Source organism: Bos indicus x Bos taurus, chromosome 24, assembly GCF_003369695.1.
Source record: "Bos indicus x Bos taurus breed Angus x Brahman F1 hybrid chromosome 24, Bos_hybrid_MaternalHap_v2.0, whole genome shotgun sequence".
NCBI lineage: Eukaryota > Metazoa > Chordata > Mammalia > Artiodactyla > Bovidae > Bos > Bos indicus x Bos taurus.
The window spans coordinates 57770235-57789846 of NC_040099.1; the positions used below are offsets into that span (position 1 = coordinate 57770235).

The following is a 19612-nucleotide window of genomic DNA, read 5'->3' on the forward strand; positions in this document are numbered from 1 at the left end:
AGACATAAGAGATGCGGGTTCCATCCCTGGGTCGGGAAGATCCCCTGGAGGAGGGCATGGCAACTCACTCCAGTATTCTTGCCTGGAGAATCCCGTGGACAGAGGAGCCTGGCAGGCTTTGGTCCATAGGGTTGCAAAGAGTTGGACATGACTGAAGCAACTTAGCACACACGCAGGGAAAATACATTAAAAATATACAAGTTGAATTCACTGCACTCAATTGCACAAATTTTTAAAATAAGCCAACAGTCAAAATATTAAGTGTGGAAAAATGGAATATTCCTAGTGAAAAAAATTCCCAATAATGCTGGCGTTCCCCTCCGCCCATGGCACTCCTGTGGATCATTAATTTTGAAATATATTCAGAGTTCTTATTTGTTTCAAAGTTAGGAAACCACATGAGTCTCCTTGGGAGAATGAAGTCCATAAATATTTTAGGTAAGTGAGAGAAGTGAACTGAATTTATCCCACGAGCATCTGTCGTCCACAGTTGGGACACAAAATCACTTCTGCCGGAAGGTGTTTGGAAACCCAGAGTTGAGTGACAGGCACTAGATTTTTTTTTTCTACTCACCCTTTAGCCTCTGTTGCTATGCCAACGTCAGTTAACTTCATGCCTACACCTACAGGAAGAGAGAGCAAAGACAGCACATGTTACCCGGGGCTCCTCGGAAGAGAGGGACCACGCCTTCACGGGGAGGGGCCATCCCAGCCCCGTCTTGTCCCTTCCTGCAGAAACGCTTCCCTTGTTTCCCTCAGCAGCAGCAGACAGCATCCCAGATATGCCTCCAGCCTATGGGGCCACAATAGGGAAGGTGGGCTGTGGGGGCAGCCAGCTGAAGCATGCGCCCAGGGACGCTGTCCTCTGCCTGCCTGGCCCACCCCTCTACTGGAGCAGGGGCCCGGCACCGGCCCCGGAGATCTCTCCCCAGAGACACTCTGCTGTGGGCCTAGGTCTATTCCGTGCTCTTCAATAAGCGTGGAAGCCCTTGTCCAACAGGAAGTGGGCTGGGTGTGGCCTGGGCCGACCAAGTTCAACAGTGAGAGGGTTCAAGACCGGCATCTGTTCAGTTCAAGGCCAGGCTCCAGACCTACACCCTCCCATCTCCATAAAGACAGCGTCTGATTCAGGATCGAAGGTTTATCTGGGCCGGCTCTAGATCCAGGGAAAACCTCTTGAGTTATATGTATACTTTCCAGCCACTGGACTGGAGATGCAGACATGTGTCGCCCATGGTCTAACCCTTTGATGCTTATCCTAGCTTCTATCCATTCAGCCAGGGGTCCCCAACCTCCAGGCCACGGACCAGCACCTGCTGTCAGATCAGCGGTGGCATTAGATCAGAAATAAAGTGCACAACAAATATAATGCACCTGAATCATCCTGAAACCAACGCCCACCCCCACAACCCCTGGTCCATGGAGAAACAGTCTTCCATGAAATTGGTTCCTGGTGCCAAAAAGGTTGGGGACCGCTGCATTAAAGCATCAGAAGTTGGGCGGGGCGGGGGGGGGGCCGGTGGCGCAGCAAACCAACACCACAGCTCTGAGCATCCCACCCTGGGTCAGTGAAGAGCTCTGGGCATCCTTGTTAGAATCCTAAACATACAGGAACCTTCTTCCTCTCCCCCAACCCCCAGCAGGGGCAGCTGGGACAATGGCTCAGGAACCGGGGATTCAAACAGAATGTAAGTCCTGTTATGTTGCGAGGAGGAAGACAGCAAGATTTCCACCTTCCATGGGGCGGGGTGGCAGGGGGTGCCTCTCTCTCAAGCACCATCTTGTCTGGAAGGCAGTCCTCTCTGATGCCCAGAGTGTGGGTGACCTACGGCCTTTCCAGAATCTCCTTTCCAGACCAGACACCAGCTCTGTTCCTTCCTCTGTAGGGTGGTGGCTGTGGGCACAGCTCCAGCTCCATGGACCTCTGCTGTAATCTCACCCACGCCGCCTGATGGCAGGTCCTTTACAGCAGGGCATGGGGTCCACGGACGCTGGAGGGTTACAGTCCACAGGGTTGCAGAGTCGGGCATGACTGAAGCGACTTGGCATGCACACGTGGGCTCCATGGTGCCACGCCACCTGGGTCTCGCCTTCTCGTATCTCGCCCCTGACTCGTCCCGGCCAGGCCAGGCTGTGGCTAGGGGAACCAACATTCCCAGCAAAAGCCGACCCTGAGGGTCAGGCCGGATGGCAACCTAGTTCCACGGTCTCCGTTCCGAGGAGTACTGCTCCCTGAGGCTCAGAAAAGCAACGGCTAAAGGGTTCGAGCTCTGATCCAGCAACACCTGCCTGAGCCGCGGTGGAGACACAGGCCGTGTGGCTGCTCAGGCTGGTCGGACAGACAGAAGCAAAGAGCCGTGCTTTCCTGCAGGGCCCCCGGGAGCCGAGTTAGACACAGCACTCTGAGGGCACCAGTAAGCATTCTAAAAACCTCTTTCACTGCTGGTCACTAAAATGCGCCTCGTGCTTTCAAAGCTGTTAACAACGAAAACATACGTAGAAATGCTTCACGTGGTTTTTGTCATAGGAACTGTACTTGGGAAGGAAAAACGCTGAATTGCAAAAGCCCTCTCTGGACATTCTGTTTCGTAGAAAATGTTGTATTTAAAAATTACAGCTCTAAGTCGCAGAGAAGTCCAATTTTAAAGTCATTTGGCAAAAAGGTCCTTGAGCTTGGAAATTGCTTTTCCTCGAATCTCACAATTACCAGCTGTCACCGACACTGGAAAAGCAGAATATGACTTTCAAAAAGAAACCTCTCACTCGGCTTAATGATTTGCCAGCAATTCAACCAAGGTTATTAAGGGTCTCTATAGGACGCTAATTTGGATTATGGTGTGCAGCTATTAAAGCGTGTCGGGGATGACAGTCATCTACGGGTTGTTTCCGACGGAAGGCGGAAGAAGGCAGTATCACAAGAACCCAGAATTTGAGTCCTTGGTTATCGGGCTGACAGCTTCTTAGCAATCACAGTGGTCTCAGTGCGTGCGGGCCTTGGGGCCCAGCGGCAGGCTCACCTTTCACCCCACAAACCTGCAGGACTCACCACAATCCCATCAACACGTGAAGGCAACCAGGGAGAAAATAAGAGTCTGAGAAAAAGCGATAATTGAGCTTGGGTTTGTTTGGGATTTTTTAAATCCTAATTCCAGAGTCTCAGCAAAACGATAAAACGTAGGACTCGCTTAGAGAATAGGTGTTGCCTAGTGCCACAATGGAGATAATGGAAATCTTGCCCAGTAGCAGAGAGTAAAGCACCCTTATGAGACACTGTGCCAACACTTTAAACCACACATGTCACCATAAGGTGATGTCAGGTTCCCCTGTAGCTGTTGCCCAGTGCCTGGAAGCAAAATTAGCCATGCACGAGGCTCCCAGTGTTGCTTTTCAGTGTAACAACTGTATTTGACACAAAGTTAACTCGGAAGGAGAAAGACAGGTGAGTCTGAGAGTGGCACAGACAGTCTGGGTGAAACAGCTGTCTGTGAAGACCATGTTTTGGGCGCGTGGCAGCAGCATCTCTTCATGAGTGAGTGGTTAGGGCTGTCTTCAGCTTGCAGGTCAGCCTCCCCTGCAAGTCTGAACACTGCCCTCTCCGGCTGGCCTCAGAGGAGCCCCTCACAGCAGCCTTCGACATTAAGGGATACTTGGGAAACCATGCACATTTGTAAATTTGAGTTTTCGTGGAGAGAGCTTGGGGTTCAGAAACAGTGTGCTGCAGCGGGGGAAGGAGAGGGTGGGACAAGTTGAGAGGACAGCGTTGACGCAGATACACTATCACGCGTCATCAGAGGACAAAGCTCGACAGGGAGGAGACACACGTATGCTCAGAGCGGATTCATGTGGCTGTCCAGCAGACACCAGCAGCATTGTAAAGCAATTACTTTGATTTAAAAAATAAACAGGGATGCCTGGCACTCAAAATAAAAAAAGAAAGAGTGGGTTGGAGTCTGGGACCCCTCTTAGCAGCCGATTGACAGCCATAATTAGATCCTTAACTCCCAGCCTCTGTTTTTCCATCTGTAAAATGGGGATCATGATGTCTCTTTGGCAGGGCTATTAAGATGAAACAAAAACAGGGGAAAATGAAGCAGGCAAAAACTGATGAACTCCAGGTTAGGTCTGTAGACTTATTACATTGTGCTGACGTCAGCCTCCTGGTTTCGACCGTGTTATAGCTATGCAAGGTGCTGTCATTAGGTGAAGCCGGGTGAGGGATACCTGGAGACGCCTCTCCACAGTCTTGCAACTTCTCATCCCTATGGTTATTTCAAAAGATTTTAAAAATAGGGAACACTGTGTCAGTGCTGTGCTAAATGCCCTCCTCTCACGTAATCCTCACAGCCACCCCCTGTGCAAAGGACTGAGACACAAAGGTGAGCGGCCCGCTCACGGTGGGACGTGGGGGTGCCAGGGGCTCTCCTCACCGCCAGGCTCCAGAGCTCGGGGTCCTTGCGTGTGACAATGTCTGACATTAGCAGGTACCCAGTTATAGGTCAGGTTTTTCCTAAAGCGTTGTCATCTGGAAACGAAAAGGGAGGCCCCCATGGCCAAAGCTGCTGGGGTGGCAGCCCATTGCCCGCCCTGCGTGCATGCACATGGCTGTGCCCTCACGTGCCTCCACCAGCCTCTCTCAGCCTGAGAGCCTTTCTCGGGTCACATGCCCTCGCTGCGCTCAGCAGGGCTGGCCCACGTGCCGGTGGCAAATCCAGGGGAGTTCACACCCCCCCACTGCAGCAGCCTTCTGCTGGTTACTAAGGGGAGCTGGTGTATAAACACACCTGCTCCTCAAGTGTGATCTTTGCTGAGAAGCTTGTCCTGCTCAGCCTCCCAGATGTTTCCCACCAGGCATCAGCTTCAGGAATACACAGCGGTGACTGGGTATCAGGCACCCTATTGACTTTCTCTTCACCTGCCACACTTCCTCAATCTCCTACCAGCATTTCCTGGGGTCCCCTCCCAAATATTTGCACTCGAACATTTGTGTGCAACAGAAGATGAACTTGGCCTAAATAAAGGAATTGTTTCTGCCCAACGTTTTGGAGGTAACCACTAAGCTAAGAGTTAGAGAGGAGACTTCCCTGGTAATCCGGTGGCTAAGGCTCTGTGATCTCAATGCAGGGGGGCCTGGGTTCAATCCCTGATCAGGGAACTAGATCTCACACGGCATAACCAAGACCTAGTGCAGCCAGATGATTTTTTTAAACTGTCCAAAGAGGCTGGAGACTGAGGTCATCCCACGGGCAAGCAGTGATGGGTCCCTAAACCAATCTCGGCTGAACATTTCTGGATGGCAGTGCTCCATGCACACCCCTATCCTCCAAGAAGAGGCACTGACCCCCGGCTCCACCAGGAGGGGACACCTGGAAATTCCCACCTGGTCTCCCCTGGACCCTTCCCCAAGCGCTTCTTCCCTTTACTGATTTGAGTCTGTATCCTTTCACTGTAGTAAACCGTAATCACGAACATAATGGCTTACTGAGTTCCATGAGTCCTCCCAGAAAATCAGTGAGCTGCAGGCTGGTGGTCTTGGGGAAACCCCAAACTGCAACTTGTCTCAGAGCCTCTCTGTGAGAAATTTAATGATGACGTCCCCATTTCACACCCCAAATGCATTCCCCAAGAGGTGGGTATAAATGGAAAAAGTGTTGTAAATTCACCAGGGGAGCTTGAAATCTCAAGCCCCCGTGAAAGACCCTTTCACCTACTACGAATGAATTCTTACATTTTAATTAATCTTTTGGTATGTGTGGATTTTCATATATACATGTATTCCTGATTTTGTGCCTATTGAGGATACAGAACACCAATTTTTGGTTACCTCTTGTAATGGGAAGGCATTATGAATAATTATAATTGCAATGAATTATTAAAGTGTACTTTGTTACTCGATTGGCTTGGTCATTTCAGGCTCCTTTGTCACTGTTTCTCATGAGACATTAGTTAATATTTTCTGCTGGTGAAGATGCTGACAGTCTGCACCCAGGAGATCGTTCCATCCGCTTCCCCTCCGCCCCCAGGAACGTTCCAGACCATCCCTGGAACCCGGGCCAAGCTGCCCTGCTCACCCTGCATGTCCGTGACCAGCAGGCAGCCACTTGTTTTCTGGTAGACCCAGTGCTGGAAGGTGCAACACTTCTGCCCAGCCTCCGACTCTCTCCTCAAGAAGTTTATCTCCTTCCCATCCCTGATGGAATACTTCACGAATTCTCCAATCAGCTCTTCCTCCACGGTTGCGTACGGGATGTTATTCTCAGGTCGATGGATAAGGAAAATAGGAATGATCCTGGAAGGAAAGAGACCATGAGCAGGATTGTGTTGTCACGTAGGAATAAAGACGTGGGGACATTCTACCCGACCGGGAGGAGCAGCGGGCTGTAGGATAAACCCCCGGGTTCCATCAGACGTAGACTAAATATCTGCCAGTGATTATTTAATGGAAAAAAAAAGGGGGGGTGTTCCTTTTATTTGTTCCTAGAGTTGATGAGAAACTCTTCCTCCAGATGGAGTTTAATTGCTCCTGTAGAAATGAATGTCTTTTTATAGCCATCGTTAGAGTCCATCAGTGACCCACTGGTCAGGTGACTATACCTCCGTTCAGCCAGCATATATCCACCCTTCTATCCATCCTTCCTTTTATTCGGTCAGCAAATATTCACTCAGTGGCTTCTGTGTCAGTCTCCCTCCCAGACGTCCTTCTAGAAAACACTAAAGACGACACAAGCTCTGCTCTCGACGCTCTTACATTTAAATGCAGGCGCCAGGCAGCAAATAGGTGCAGAGCGCTCTGTGCTCCGTGAGGAACCAGAGCAGTGGGGAGGACCGGAGCAGCCCAAGTGGGCGGTCGTTTTATTTGGGGAGGTCGGAGGCGGCCTCGAAAATAAGGAGCATTTGAGCAGAGAGGCCTGTAGGAGGTGGGGCTTGGGGGGGAGCCATGAGGGCGTCTCGGCAGGAACATTCCAAGTGGAAGGAACGGCAAATGGAGAGGTTCTGGCCGGGGGCCTGGGTCGCGGGGTGCAGTTCAGACTGAGGGGCGGCATGTCTGGAGGGTGGTGGCGGCCGAGCAAGGAATGGGGGCGGGACTAGGGGGGCCTGGGCCACTTGGGAGACTCCGCCCTTCGCACTGAGCCGGGTGAGAAACTCTGGAGGGTCGTGGAGGAGGAGGAGATCAAACTTGCATGCGACAGGGGCCGCTCTGCACCCCTGGTGGCATGTGTGAGGATGCTGCGATGCGGGGGTCAGCGGTCAGATCCGGCCCTGCCCACTGGCCCACCGCCCTAGGGAATCCACCCAAACCCTCCCTCCTCCCACCTCCCCCAGCCTCACTCTACGCTGAGCACCCAGCTTGCTGGTCGGACCAGGAAAACAGAAATGCTGAGAGAGCTTCTAAAAGCTGCCACCACCACGCGCTCCCACCCCCAAGGACCAGCCCTTCTGGCTGCGACCCAAGCCCTCGCCCCACCGGCGCCCTGGACCCCAGCCCCTCCCCGGTGTTAGAGGACACTCCGACTGGTGGGGCCCGCTCACTCCTGCGTCACCGTCCCTCTGCAGACTCCTTCCCGGTGGGCAGGCTGTGATGACTCCACAGCCTGCGGACCCGGCAACCCACTCCTACCCCGACTCGCCATTCCCATCAAAACCCAAATCTGCCTACAACCCTTTCCCCCTCCCATTCTCTCCTGAACCCAAAGCGGCCTTTCTGCTTAAGAAAACCTCAGTCTGGGGCACCACGTTGCCCAGCGGAGCAGTTCCCTTCTTAGCCCTCATCTGACTTGTTCTCAGTGGCACTGAAGAGTTGATCTCACTTGTCTCTAAGACATTCTCCCCCGCCCTCCAGAAACTCACTTCCTTTTGGTTTCCTTTCTGCTTCCCTGGCTACTTCCTGTCTGCTTTGCTGGTTCGTGGTTTCTCCCCATCCTTTACACCCTGGCACATCCTGGGACAGTTCTCCTTGCTCTGCAATCAATTCTCTAGTTTTACACTCCCTTGCTTTTAAATACAGTCCGCATTTACATCAGCAGCCCAGACCTCTCCCCTGAAATCCTGACACGTCTCCAGCCAACTAACTCTCCATCTATATTTGATGTCTAAAAGGTGCCTCGAATTTAACATGCAGAGACTGAACTACTTATTTACCCCAACTCCAACATCTGTAGAGTCTATTGGAAACTGTACCTTTGCATTCTTTCATGCATTCTTTCCATTCAACAAAAAAAAATCAACTGAGTAGCTTGTGGCCTGTGCAGTGATCCATCTGCCATACACCTACACAAGTCTTACCCTGCCTTCACCGTCTTCAAGGGGCAAGTGAAAGTGGCTCAGTCATGTCCAACTCTTTGCAACCCTATGGCTTATCCCAGCCCATCAGGCCCCTCTGTCCATGGAATTCTCCAGGCCAGAATACTGGAGTGGGTAGCCTTTTCCTTCTCCAGGGGGTCTTCCCAACCCAGGGATTGAAGCCAGGTCTCCTGCACTGCAGGCGGATTCTTTACCAGCTGAGCCACAATACGTTCATGTCAGGCTCTTCTCCCTTTTTGCTTCCTCCACGTTGTTGTCCTTGTTTAGTCACTAAGTCATGTCCAACTCTTGCGACCCCACGGACTGTAGGCCCCCAGGCTCCTCTGTCCATGAGACTCTCCAGGCAAGGTACTGGAGTGGGCTGCTATTCCCTTCTCCAGGGGATCGTCCTGCCCCAGGGATCAACCCGCATCTTCTGTGTGGCAGGCGGACTCTCTATGGCTGAGCCATCACAGAAGCCCGGCTCCTTCTGTAAGTCTGATTAAACACACCTGGCCCCGGAAAGTCAGGCAAGCCTGTTCTCTCAAACTCCCCACGCCAGAGGCTTAGTTCCACCGTCACTCCCCCCTTTTGGGGCCGTAGCAACCACTTGCAGACCGGTCTCACCGAATCCAGCCTCTGGGCCTTGTCCCTGGACATCCGTTGTCCCAGGGAGATAGCTGTAAGAGCCGCATCGACACAGGACTCTCAGGGCAACGAAACTACTCTCTGTGGTGATGATGCATCAGTAGACGGTTGTCCAAGCCCACAGAAGGCACGACCCCAATGTACGCTGTGGGCCTGCAGTGACGGTATGTCAGTGCAGATTCATTGTGACAGACGTTCTGACCCGGTGAGGGGTGTAGATGGTGAGGAAGGCGATGGGGTGTGGAAATCTGTCCCCTCCATTCAATTTTGCTGTGAACCTAAAACTGTTCTGAAGATAAAATCTATTAACAGTGACGTGTCTGCTCTGTGGCTCAAGTTTGCCCTGCTAAAGCTCCTGGTTAACCCCTGCCTCCTCCTCACCCCCAAAGCCAAGAGAACACGTTCCAAGCTCATCAGCTGAGCATTTTAAGTCCTCTGCATTCTGGCCTCCTGGCTTCCCGCCTCTTAGCCTGCCCCCCCTTTTTTTTTCTGCCTCCCAGCACGCTAGATCTGCTGAACTTTTTCCGTCTCTTTGGAAACCTCCTTTCTCGGCTCTTCATCTCTTTGGACATGCTGCCCTCTTTGCTTGTGAGTCTCCACCCTTGCCCTTCATCTGGAGGACTCTGACTCACTCTTCAACACCCTCCTCTCGGAAGCCTTTCCAGACCCCCTCCCTCCTCCTCCTCCTCCGTGTCCCCATAACTCCTTGCACTCGACGCACTGGGTTTTGTCCTGCATGCCTCACACTCCTGCTGGCTGTGAGGGGCAAGAACCTGCTTCATTTTCTTTTTATTCTTTAAGTGCCCATCACCTAGCTTGGAGCAAAGCCTGGCTCGTAGTAAATGCTCAGTGTCTGGGGGGAAAAAGAATATGTATACAGGACAAAGTTTGAGTCTTGGCACGGACATCTGAGGCCAGGTAATTCTTGGGCGATGACTGTCCCGTGCATTACAGGATGGTTAGCAACGTCTCTGGCTGCTTCTCACCAGAGGCCCGGAGCAGCCCTCCTAGTCACGACTGATACAGGATACGACCTGACAGTCAAAGGAGAGGTCATCTCGTTAAAGTCTGACCACAATAGATGCCGTTTTCGAGGGCTTAAAAGCAGAAATTATGATAGCCACCCTGAGGAAGAGGTAAGAAGCTAATTTTTGATGTTTGTTAACATGAAGAATATGTTTAGTACAGATCGTCAGATGGGTAAACAAACAGGAACGTGCATTAGGGACTTATACCTAACAACTATCAAGATGTTTAAAGGCTCAGAAGGGAGGCTTCTGGAAAGGTCTAAGTGACAAAAGAAAAAAGTGATGGTGTGACAGTCGCCTGCACCAATGATGGTGACCGGGTGGGGAGGCGGGGAGGCTGGGGTCAGCTGTGTTAGTAAAACCACACACAAGCCCTACGGTGAAGGCCTCGGCAGTGCCCCGGGTTTTCAGCCAGAATCTCTACAGGTAAGCATGCAGAACAATCCTGTGTGACTCCGTGACCAAAGCTAAGCTTAGGAGGAGTCATGTGGACTGCAGGGCGAGGCCTCCTCCCCCCAGAGATGCCATCACAGGCACCACCATCATCCCCTCCTCTCTGGGGACCCGGGGCAGGTCCTCCCCCAGTGATGTGAGACTTCAGGTCTGTCTCTTACGAGGAAGGGGTCCCTGGGCAGGTCTGCACTCACACAGGGTTGCGGGGGGCTGCTCCCCCAGCGGTGAGAGCAGAGCTGGAAGGATCTCCCAGAGCACGGAGGACACGTGGGCTCCACCCACGACCTGTCCTCTCCCGGGAGTCCAGCTGGAGGCTACCCCCAGGTATCACCTCGAGTCAAAGATTGTAGAGAAAACGTTAGCAAAGTGGGAAGAAGGATACAACACTCAGGTGAGTTTTAAAGACACAAAACATACCATTCCAAAGAAAACCTTCTGCAGGCAACTCGGTCTTTGGCAGGGTGCACTTTACCCTCTTCTGCCATTTATGAGTGTTTCCTTAAAAAATAAAACAAAACACGAGAAGCACACCTCCCCTCTCCCCACCCAGTTTCAGATGGCAGAGCACTTCTCTCAGGAGCAGGATCTAGGCCAGGACACTGTCCTGAGCCACCACGTGGGTACCCCTTCCAACACGGATGCTGAGTACCAATCCCATGCTTGGGGAAGGACTGATGCTGAAGCTGAAATTCCAGTGCTTTGGCCACCTGATGTGAAGAACTGACTCATTTGAAAAGACCCTGATGCTGGGAAATATTGAAGGTGGGAGGAGAAGGGGACGACAGAGGATGAGATGCTTGGATGGCATCACCAACTCAATGGACATGAGTTTGGGTAAACTCTGGGAGTTGGTGATGGACAGGGAGGCCTGGCATGCTATAGTCCATGGGGTTGCAAAGAGTCGGATATGACTGAACGACTGAACTATCCCTCCATATCCTGCCCTTGTCCATGAATGAGGTCAAACTCTCCCACAGTAAGGAAAGGTATTTGGATTCCAAAACGTGCACAGCCATTTCCAGAGCGGTGGCATATCTGCTGGAAGCCGATTAAGCCTGAGTCCTTCCCTGGACGCATCTTGATATTCATAATTGTGTTCTTTTCCTTAGAGAAGCCTGTATGAGTCAGTTCGCACAAAGCTTGAGTGTGTCCCTGCAGGAGGGCACTTTGGTGCCACGCCTGGTGGACTCTTCCTCCTCAACCAGGAACAAAAGAGAACAGAGCAGCAAGAGGGGCTGGAGAAGAACAGGCTGAGCGCTACAGACAATCCAGACCACCTCAGTGCACTGAACAGAAAGCAATTGAAAGTGGTTTTCTTTGCAGTAAGTTCGTTTTCCTTGAAGTTGCTGAGAATTGCCTCCCAGGTGGCGCTAGTGGTAAAGGACCCGCCAGTGCAGGAGACGTTAGAGACCCGGGTCCAATCACGGGTCAGGAAGACCCCCTGGAGGAGGGCGTGGCAACCCACTCCAGTGTTCCTGCCTGGAGAATCCCATGACAGAGGAGCCTGAAGGGCTACTGTCCACGGGGTCTCAAAGGGTCCGGACGTGACGGAAGCGACCCGGCAGGCATGCATGTATCCTGAGCACACAGGCAAACCTTGAAGGGCAGCAAGCACGAGGCTGTATGTGGTGTGCCCAACACACCTGCTCGGGAAGGGGATTTCTCTTCCCTTTTGTGAGTTCACAGAGATGACGCGGACAAGAAACAGGCCCTTCCTGCTTTCCCCTCTTCCCCGTTCGCACTGGTGTGTAGACGACTGCTCCGTCCGCAGTTTCCAACGGGCCCTGGCACAGCCCCTTGTCTTCCCACGTGTGGTTTCAGCCAGATAAGAGATCGGTATACACGAGCTCCAGACACTCCAGCATGCGCGTGGGCCAACAGATACTTGTCAGTATAATAACCTCAGTGGGTAAACTCTGCGCCTCCGTGTCGTGCTCCACGGAGCAGGGACTACGCTCCCATGGCCCTGATTTTCCAATTTGCTTTTCCCTGACGCACCACCGTCTTTACTTGTTGTATCATAGGACTGAGTTTTTCACAATCTGCTGTTCTGTTTATGGTTTAGACAACATAATACCCATGAGTAGATAAGATTTTCTATTTAACATGGTATACACGTTTATTGAATTATTCCATATATCCATACACTTTAATATTTCTCGAGTATTTTTCTATAAGCCTCTGGAGGCCCTGTGAAGGGCAGGGTGGCAGCCATGTGCGCCCTCTTGGAGCTTACAGACCCACTGAAACACGCCCCGTTTCTCCCCAGCTTCTCATCCCTCCAGCCCGCCCACGTCCCCAAGTCAGAGCCGGGCCAACCCAAGGGGGAGACACTCACTCGGGCACTTCCCCGAAGCCTTCCAGAGGCTGGGCTTCTGCGGCGTAGATCTGCGCGTAGTGCCTGGCAGTGTTCTGCACGTAGCATTCCTAGATCAGCCAAACACAGGAAACCCCAGGGGTGAGAAGAAAGCTAGAGCGCTGCCCAGTGAGACTCAGGTTTCCCACCGTAGGTCGACTCAATGCATTTGCAAACCCACCCCGGGGTTGGGGGCGCAGAAGCATCATGAACAGAGCCCACAGTCAGCAGCTGCAGGAGCTCTGAGACCTGAAGGAGCCGTGCAGGTGACGGCCACGTGGTCTCCGGGCGAGGTGTCCCTGAACCATGACGTTTCTAGGACCTGCGTGGCTGAAGTTCACCCTGAGCTAAGGGGACGGGTCCCCGGACAGGGTTTCAGATGAAGTGTGTGTGCGGATGGTTGGGTTTCCCATGAGTTCTCCCGACTAAGATTCTCTTTTTTGAAAAGGTATAACAAGCTGTAAGTAACGAACACCTCGCCAAGATTGTTGGCTTAGGAAAAGCAAACTGGATTCTGCTTTCCTAGTCTGTAGGGCTTTTCTAAGTGGGCATCTGGATGCTGGGGGATTTTCCATGACTGGACCAGAAGGTACTTCAGATGGAAGGAATACTTCCTGAAAGCAAATTGAGGAGGATAGACTCGGAAGAGAAAGGAATGTGTGGCAGAATCTTGTGCTCAGAGGAAAGGGGCTGTCTTCACGAGCACCAAGCCCACAGGACCATCTCCACGTCTGAGACAACCGCGGATGGATGATGTTTGAGAGCACCCAAGAGACCTGAGTCTGGCCTATTCATTTTATGCGTTAAAAAATTTAAGGGCCCCTGGTTTGTGAAAGAGCTATACCCAGCTCTCTTGAAAGCTCGGCCAGCCCTGGCATTGAGTGAAATTCATGGACAGGGCGGGGATGATGTGGGGGAGAAGCCTGTGTTCCCTCCCCCCTACCCCACTCCCTTCTTGCCTCAAGGGTACCGCCACCCAGCAACACAGGAAGGAGCTTAGACTTGGCTCCATCTTCCTCCATAGCTTATGGGCGGATACTGAACATGACTCAGGAAGGCAGGAACCAGGACAAACGCTGACCCTTTGGACTGTACCCCAGCCCCCTTCCTCTTCCCTAAAACCAATCAGAAGCCTCCAGAAATTACCCTTGACTTTGGTTGTCCTTTCCTGGAGAAGGAAATGGCAAACCCCACTCCAGTATTCTTGCCTGGAGAATTCCATGGACAGAGGAGGCTGGCGGGCTGCAGTCCATGGGGTCACTTTAGGTGTCCTTTGAGAATCCTGGCATCCCATATCATTCTGTGTCCAGGTAGATTCAAGGCCCCGGGGATCTGACGGGGCTTCCTAGGAAGCCTTCCTGGAAGTGATCCCAGCCCAGGTAGAAACTGGCGAGGCACCTCCGGACACAGGCAAGTCCCACCTGGCTGCACGAGGCCAAGAATTCGTGGCGACAAGACCAAGGTTTGATTTCTAGCATTTGGCCTTGGTCTAGTAACCATGGAGAAAGACACGCTTCTGGCGACGCTTACATCAAATTGAGTCGGACTTTCACCTCGGGTTACCTGGGTCCGGCTCCCACCTCGAGCGGCACCCTCAGGGCGGGCGGACCCACCTGCGCGGCGAGTCTGTAGTTCCTCTGGATGAGCTCCTCGTTGTTTCTGGCCCCGTAGGCGACGGCGTTGTGCACCTTGAGCACGCAGGCGTGGCCGGGCTTGAAGACCGGCGTCAGGCCGCGCAGCACCTTGCTGCGGAAGGCTCTCCGGTGGACGCCTTCCCCGAAGTGCAGCTCCTCCGTGGCGATCTGGCCATGCAGGCGGCCCCCGAAGTAGCTGTCACGGAGGAAGTCCTCTCGGAAGATGAGCTGGCTGAATTCAATCTCTTCATATACTAGAACACAACACAGCTTCCGTTGCACGGAAGCACCCCCAGCCCTGCTCATTGGCTGAGGAGCATCCCCATACAGGCACAGCGAAGGGCAAGGCTGACCCACAGACGCAGGGAGCTGGAGCCCTGCTGGACTCCCAGCAGAGGCAGCGCTTGACGGGGAGGTGGGGGAGGTGGTCACTGAGGATATTGAGCAAGGCAAGGCCCCCAGGGGACTGGAGGACAGTGGGGCAAAGCTGGCGAGGCCAGAAAAAGGACTGTAGACAGGTCTAGAAAGTGTGAACAGGATCAGGCCAGGTGATTAAAGGCAAGTGGAAAAGATGAGCGAAATGTGGAAAAGGGAACAAGAATTGACAAGATCTGCTAGCTCAGCGCTTCCCAGTTTTCTTTTTTCATTATTGCCTCCTTGCAAGGATTCTTTTCAGCCTTCCCACCCCCCTAATTGCTCCACATAAGACGTGACTGCCACAGAGGTGCTGTGTATCTGGTTATGTACTATATATACATCTGTGCTTTGTGAACAAAAATAAGTTTTTTGCCTCCCCAAGACCCAATTTTGTCTGCTTGTGGGTGTTACTGCCTCTTAAGAATGCCTGTGGTAGATTAAAGAAGTAGGCAGGTACAACCCAAAACAAGAAAAGAGTTCCCTCTGAAGAGAAACTGAAACACAGTAGAATCATCTTGGATCTCTCTGTAAAAAGTTTTCTAGCAGCTGTATCATTCAGAGATGGCAATGGCACCCCACTCCAGTACTCTTGCCTGGAGAATCCCGTGGACGGAGGAGCCTGGAAGGGTGCAGTCCATGGGGTCACTAAGAGTTGGACATGACTGAACAACTTCATTTTCATGCATTGGAGGAGGAAATGGCAACCCACTCCAGTGTTCTTGCCTGGAGAATCCCAGGGACGGGGGAGCCTGGTGGGCTGCCATCTATGGGGTCGCACAGAGTCGGACATGACTGAAGCGACTTAGCAGCAGCAGCAGCGTACAAGGGTGGGGATGGGCAACTTCCCCTAAGAAAAAATACACGACAAGCACGAACTCCACCATCCTCAATAATCCTGTCCGTGACTTCCAGGAATGTCTGCTTAGCCAGGAGAAACTATAAGAAAGATGCATCTTAGAACTTCTCTCTGAAGCCCTGTGTACCGTCATTAAGTCGTTCTAGCTCTGAGTCATTCCTTTTGGGCGCTCCCACCAGCTTGGTTTTATTAGATTTTTAGTTAGAGATCAACTTGTGAAATTATATGTGCCTCTTCTGGAGATTTAAATAAGGTGTCTAGGGGCGATTCCTCCAGGTGAAGTCACTTGACGCTTCTTTATCAGAAGGTACACAGGAAGCAGAGGAAGGTACGGCCTCCCCAGCCATAGAAATCAGACCCCTGGGTCACATGGAGAAGGTGACGTCTTCAGGGTCCAGGCTCCCACCCAATGGTGGCAGTCACAGCACTACGGTTGCAGAGACCAGTACCTCACCCCCACTAGGATCTCATTCCTGACTGGTAAAATCCTTGAGAAATGAGTCTCTGCAAACCTAAATTAACGAGGTCGGAGCAAGAATCTGCGATGGGGAATGCCCACTGGTGCTAAGCAGCTTACGAGACAGAACCCCTTCTGATTTTTTCTGATAGGAGAAAAGGATATTCTTTTGCATATTTAGACTTCAGGGGGATGGAGACAGATGTAGGGAGAGGATTATAAACTTATACAAGCATATGACACACAGGTATGCAGTGTTTGAATGGTTTGTGAGGAGACTGCATTTAAGTCTGTTTTGGATAAGTCACAACATTTAATAGACCATTTAAGTCGAGATCCCAGCCCCTTGTCTTTAATTACTAGATGTTACTGCATCTTGATGTCTGTACTAGCTTGTTTTCAAAGATCTCAGGATTTTAGTTTGCTTAGGGGAAGAAAAAAATCAGCATACATAGTACAAACGGGCAGTGTAACCTTGGCCGCGGTGAGTGCCTGCATCACGGAGATTAGCAAACTGCAGATCAGGGCCTCCCCACCCCCCAGGCGGGTTGTGAGAAACTGGCCAGCAGATGACCTACTGCAGTGAGTACCTGTCCCCAAGAGGAGACGCAAGGCCGCATGGACTCGGCGAGCGGCCCCGGGCAGCCTGTGTGTCAGGGGCAGCCGTTAGCTCGCTGCTGCAGCAGCAGTGCATGGACTCGGCGGCAGCCCCAGGGCAGCTGTTAGCTCGCTGCTGCAGCAGCGGTGCATTAATGCCGTAAGAAAGCGCAGAAGTCCACCTCTCACTTCTACTAAGATGCAAATGAATGGACTTATTCTCCCAGACATCTGACTCTCTGAGAATCTGCTCAGCGAGTGCAACTGCTAGTCCGATAGAAAAGAAAAAAAAAGGCAGAACCAAAATGCACTGTGAAAGTGCCAGAGGCTGAAAAATCCCATGGAGGTGGCTGGATGCACAGCCGGTGCTTCACAGAGAAAGTTAAACCCCAACCCACCCCCACCCCCACCACATGGTCCCAAGGACGGCACCGCTACAGTCTGATCTTAACTCCCCCTGGGCACTTGTAGCCTAACCCATTCGTCGTTGGCCCTGCGATTAGGTTGAAACAGCTTATGAGTTTCCCTGGTTTCCCAGGCAATTCCTGAGCCCTCTCCTGCTTCGTCAGGAATGCTGATGGACACTTGCTTCTGCCTTTGTCTCTAGAAGCTGTCTCATGGTTTAGGGTGCACCCACTTCCGCTGACACTGGGCTCAGATTCGCTTACCTTTAACATCTGGGTGACTTGAGAGCTGTTTGAGAACTAGAAGACAGAAGAGAAAGCCTTCAGCACCAATGAGCATCCCAGAGCTGACAGGGGCTAGTGGCTTTCACTGGAAATGGCAAAGCTGAGGTTTACCTTCGGCGGTGAGGTTAAACTCAGCGGTCACTCTCCCGTAACTGTTCTTGATGCAGCAGTAATAGAGGCCCTGGTCCTTCTGACTGGCTTGAAGGATGGCCAAGCTCACCATGGAGTTGTCTCCTGCTCTGCAGTGGGGGACACGGACATGGACAAGCATCATTGCTCTGAAGTTGCACTTCTAGGCAAAGCAGCTTTATTTCAATCATAGCCCAGTCGGATTTTTTCTGGAGTGATGTCATAGAAACAAAACTAGAGTTCGAGTCTTCCATAGCTGCGTCTGGAGCAGTTTACAAAGACGTGTTCCAAGCAGACACTTAATCATACAGAAAACTGATTTGCCTCACTTTTTATGGAAAAGGAAATGGCAACCCACTCCAGTATTCTTGCCTGGAGAATTCCATGGACAGAGGAGCCTGGCAGGCTACAGTCCATGGGGTTGCAAAGAGTTGGACACAACTGAGCTTTCACTTTCAGCTGACTTGTGACAAGACTAGGGGCTTAAGAACACTTGGGGAGCTGAACTGGGATCTCTTTTGGCAGAAGCTTGTGAGGATAAAGTTAGACTGGCTTCCATCGAACCAGGGCATCTGTTTCCAGAAGGAGCCACACCTCCTCAGGGGCGACAGACGAAGCCTGATTCACCAGCTCACTTGAGCGAGCGTTTACTGCTAGAGAGGGGCTAATTTAGGGCGGGTCACTCTACCCGGGGGATTCTCGGCAACGATGCGCTCGCTCATCTCCCCCCTCATCTCCTCCAGTAAACCTGGGGCCCCAGATAGAAACTGGTATCCCCATCCTAGAGATGGCAGCTCTCCACCCTTGGGAGATGCCACTTTTCCATAACCTCAGATTGGTTTTTTCTTTTGATTTACCTTCTTAGCTTCGTCTGAGCTTTTTGTCAGGTTAATGGGAATTTATGAGGACAGCGAGTTGCACTGGGAGGCAGGAGAGCTCTTTAATCTTGGGACCACGGAACCTCAGAAGATGATTGACAGGCGTCCCCGCTTTTGGAGGATGAAAGGGGCTCGTGGCTGCAGCAGGTGAGCGCCTTCTGCTCTCCTCCCTGTCCAGGTACCTCTCACTCCTCTTGGACACTGTGGGTGTGGGGTTTCTGCTTCGACCTTCCTTTATTTCCTGTGATTTACTCCTTTCCTTTAGAACCACATTGTGAAATAAACTGTGAAAAGTAGCCAGGGCGGATAACGCACCTTCTCTGCACTTGGGCTATCGATGTTGAATCTTTTGTCCACGAGATGGTAGAATCTTCATGAATCTCTGCAAACTGGCAGCTCAACTTTACATTTCCAGAGTGGTCAGGGGACATCTCAGCTTGGATCTTTTTCAGTAATACTGGAGCTGGAAAGGAGAAAACTTGTAGGTCGGTGTTCTTATGAGAAGTGCAGAAGAGCTTTTAGACTTTCCTGTTTTATCAAATTCTCTCAAAGCCAAGAGACAGATCATTATTATCCTCCATTAATTGATGAGGAAACCTAGTGTCTGGAGGGAGATGTCGCTTTCCTAAACAGATAGGAAATGAACAAGTCAGTCTAATCGAAAACTCCCTTTTCAGCCCTCCCAATCCCGTGGAGAGAAGAGCCTGATGGGTTACAGTCCATGGGGTCGCAAAGAGTCAGACAGGACTTAGTGACTAACACACACACACCTTGGCATGCTCGGCAGACACAGAGAATTTGCTTTGAGTGTGTTAAGGAGCAATAAGCACGCTTTTCAATTATGAAAAGGTCTTGATGTAGTTAATCCCACCTGTCAGGCAATGTGGAATGGCTGCCTATTAAACACCGCCCTCTGAAATACATCTACTTTAATGTGAAACAGAAAGTGACTCTCCCATGATCATTAGGATTTTGTTTCCTAATTTTGATGTGTGCCACCTTTTAAACAGTGTTGCTTCTAGTTTGGGAGAAATCATGTAAATCCTAGAAATAATGATTAAGGCAGAACTTAAGACTCCATTTTGAAAATTTCTTCTCTGCTCTTAGAAATCAAAGAAGATGAAGCAATTGTAGAGTCTATTTACCACTAAACAAATGCTAAAAGACCCTTGGCTTTATTTGAAGATTCCTCA

At 51.5% G+C, this 19612-nt stretch overlaps 1 protein-coding gene across 1 annotated transcript in view; it reads right to left on the reverse strand.

Moving 5' to 3' along the window:
• The window catches only part of ALPK2 (alpha kinase 2), a 117829-nt gene that overhangs the window by 13542 nt on the left and 84675 nt on the right, over nucleotides 1–19612 (reverse strand). The window contains exons 5-11 of the mRNA XM_027525943.1: nucleotides 18735–18882; nucleotides 17524–17651; nucleotides 17392–17427; nucleotides 14376–14650; nucleotides 12745–12833; nucleotides 6069–6286; nucleotides 575–623 (exon numbers count right to left, since the gene is read on the reverse strand). Coding sequence (XP_027381744.1) covers nucleotides 575–623; nucleotides 6069–6286; nucleotides 12745–12833; nucleotides 14376–14650; nucleotides 17392–17427; nucleotides 17524–17651; nucleotides 18735–18882 — 943 coding nt within the window. The remainder of the gene's footprint in view (nucleotides 1–574; nucleotides 624–6068; nucleotides 6287–12744; nucleotides 12834–14375; nucleotides 14651–17391; nucleotides 17428–17523; nucleotides 17652–18734; nucleotides 18883–19612) is intronic.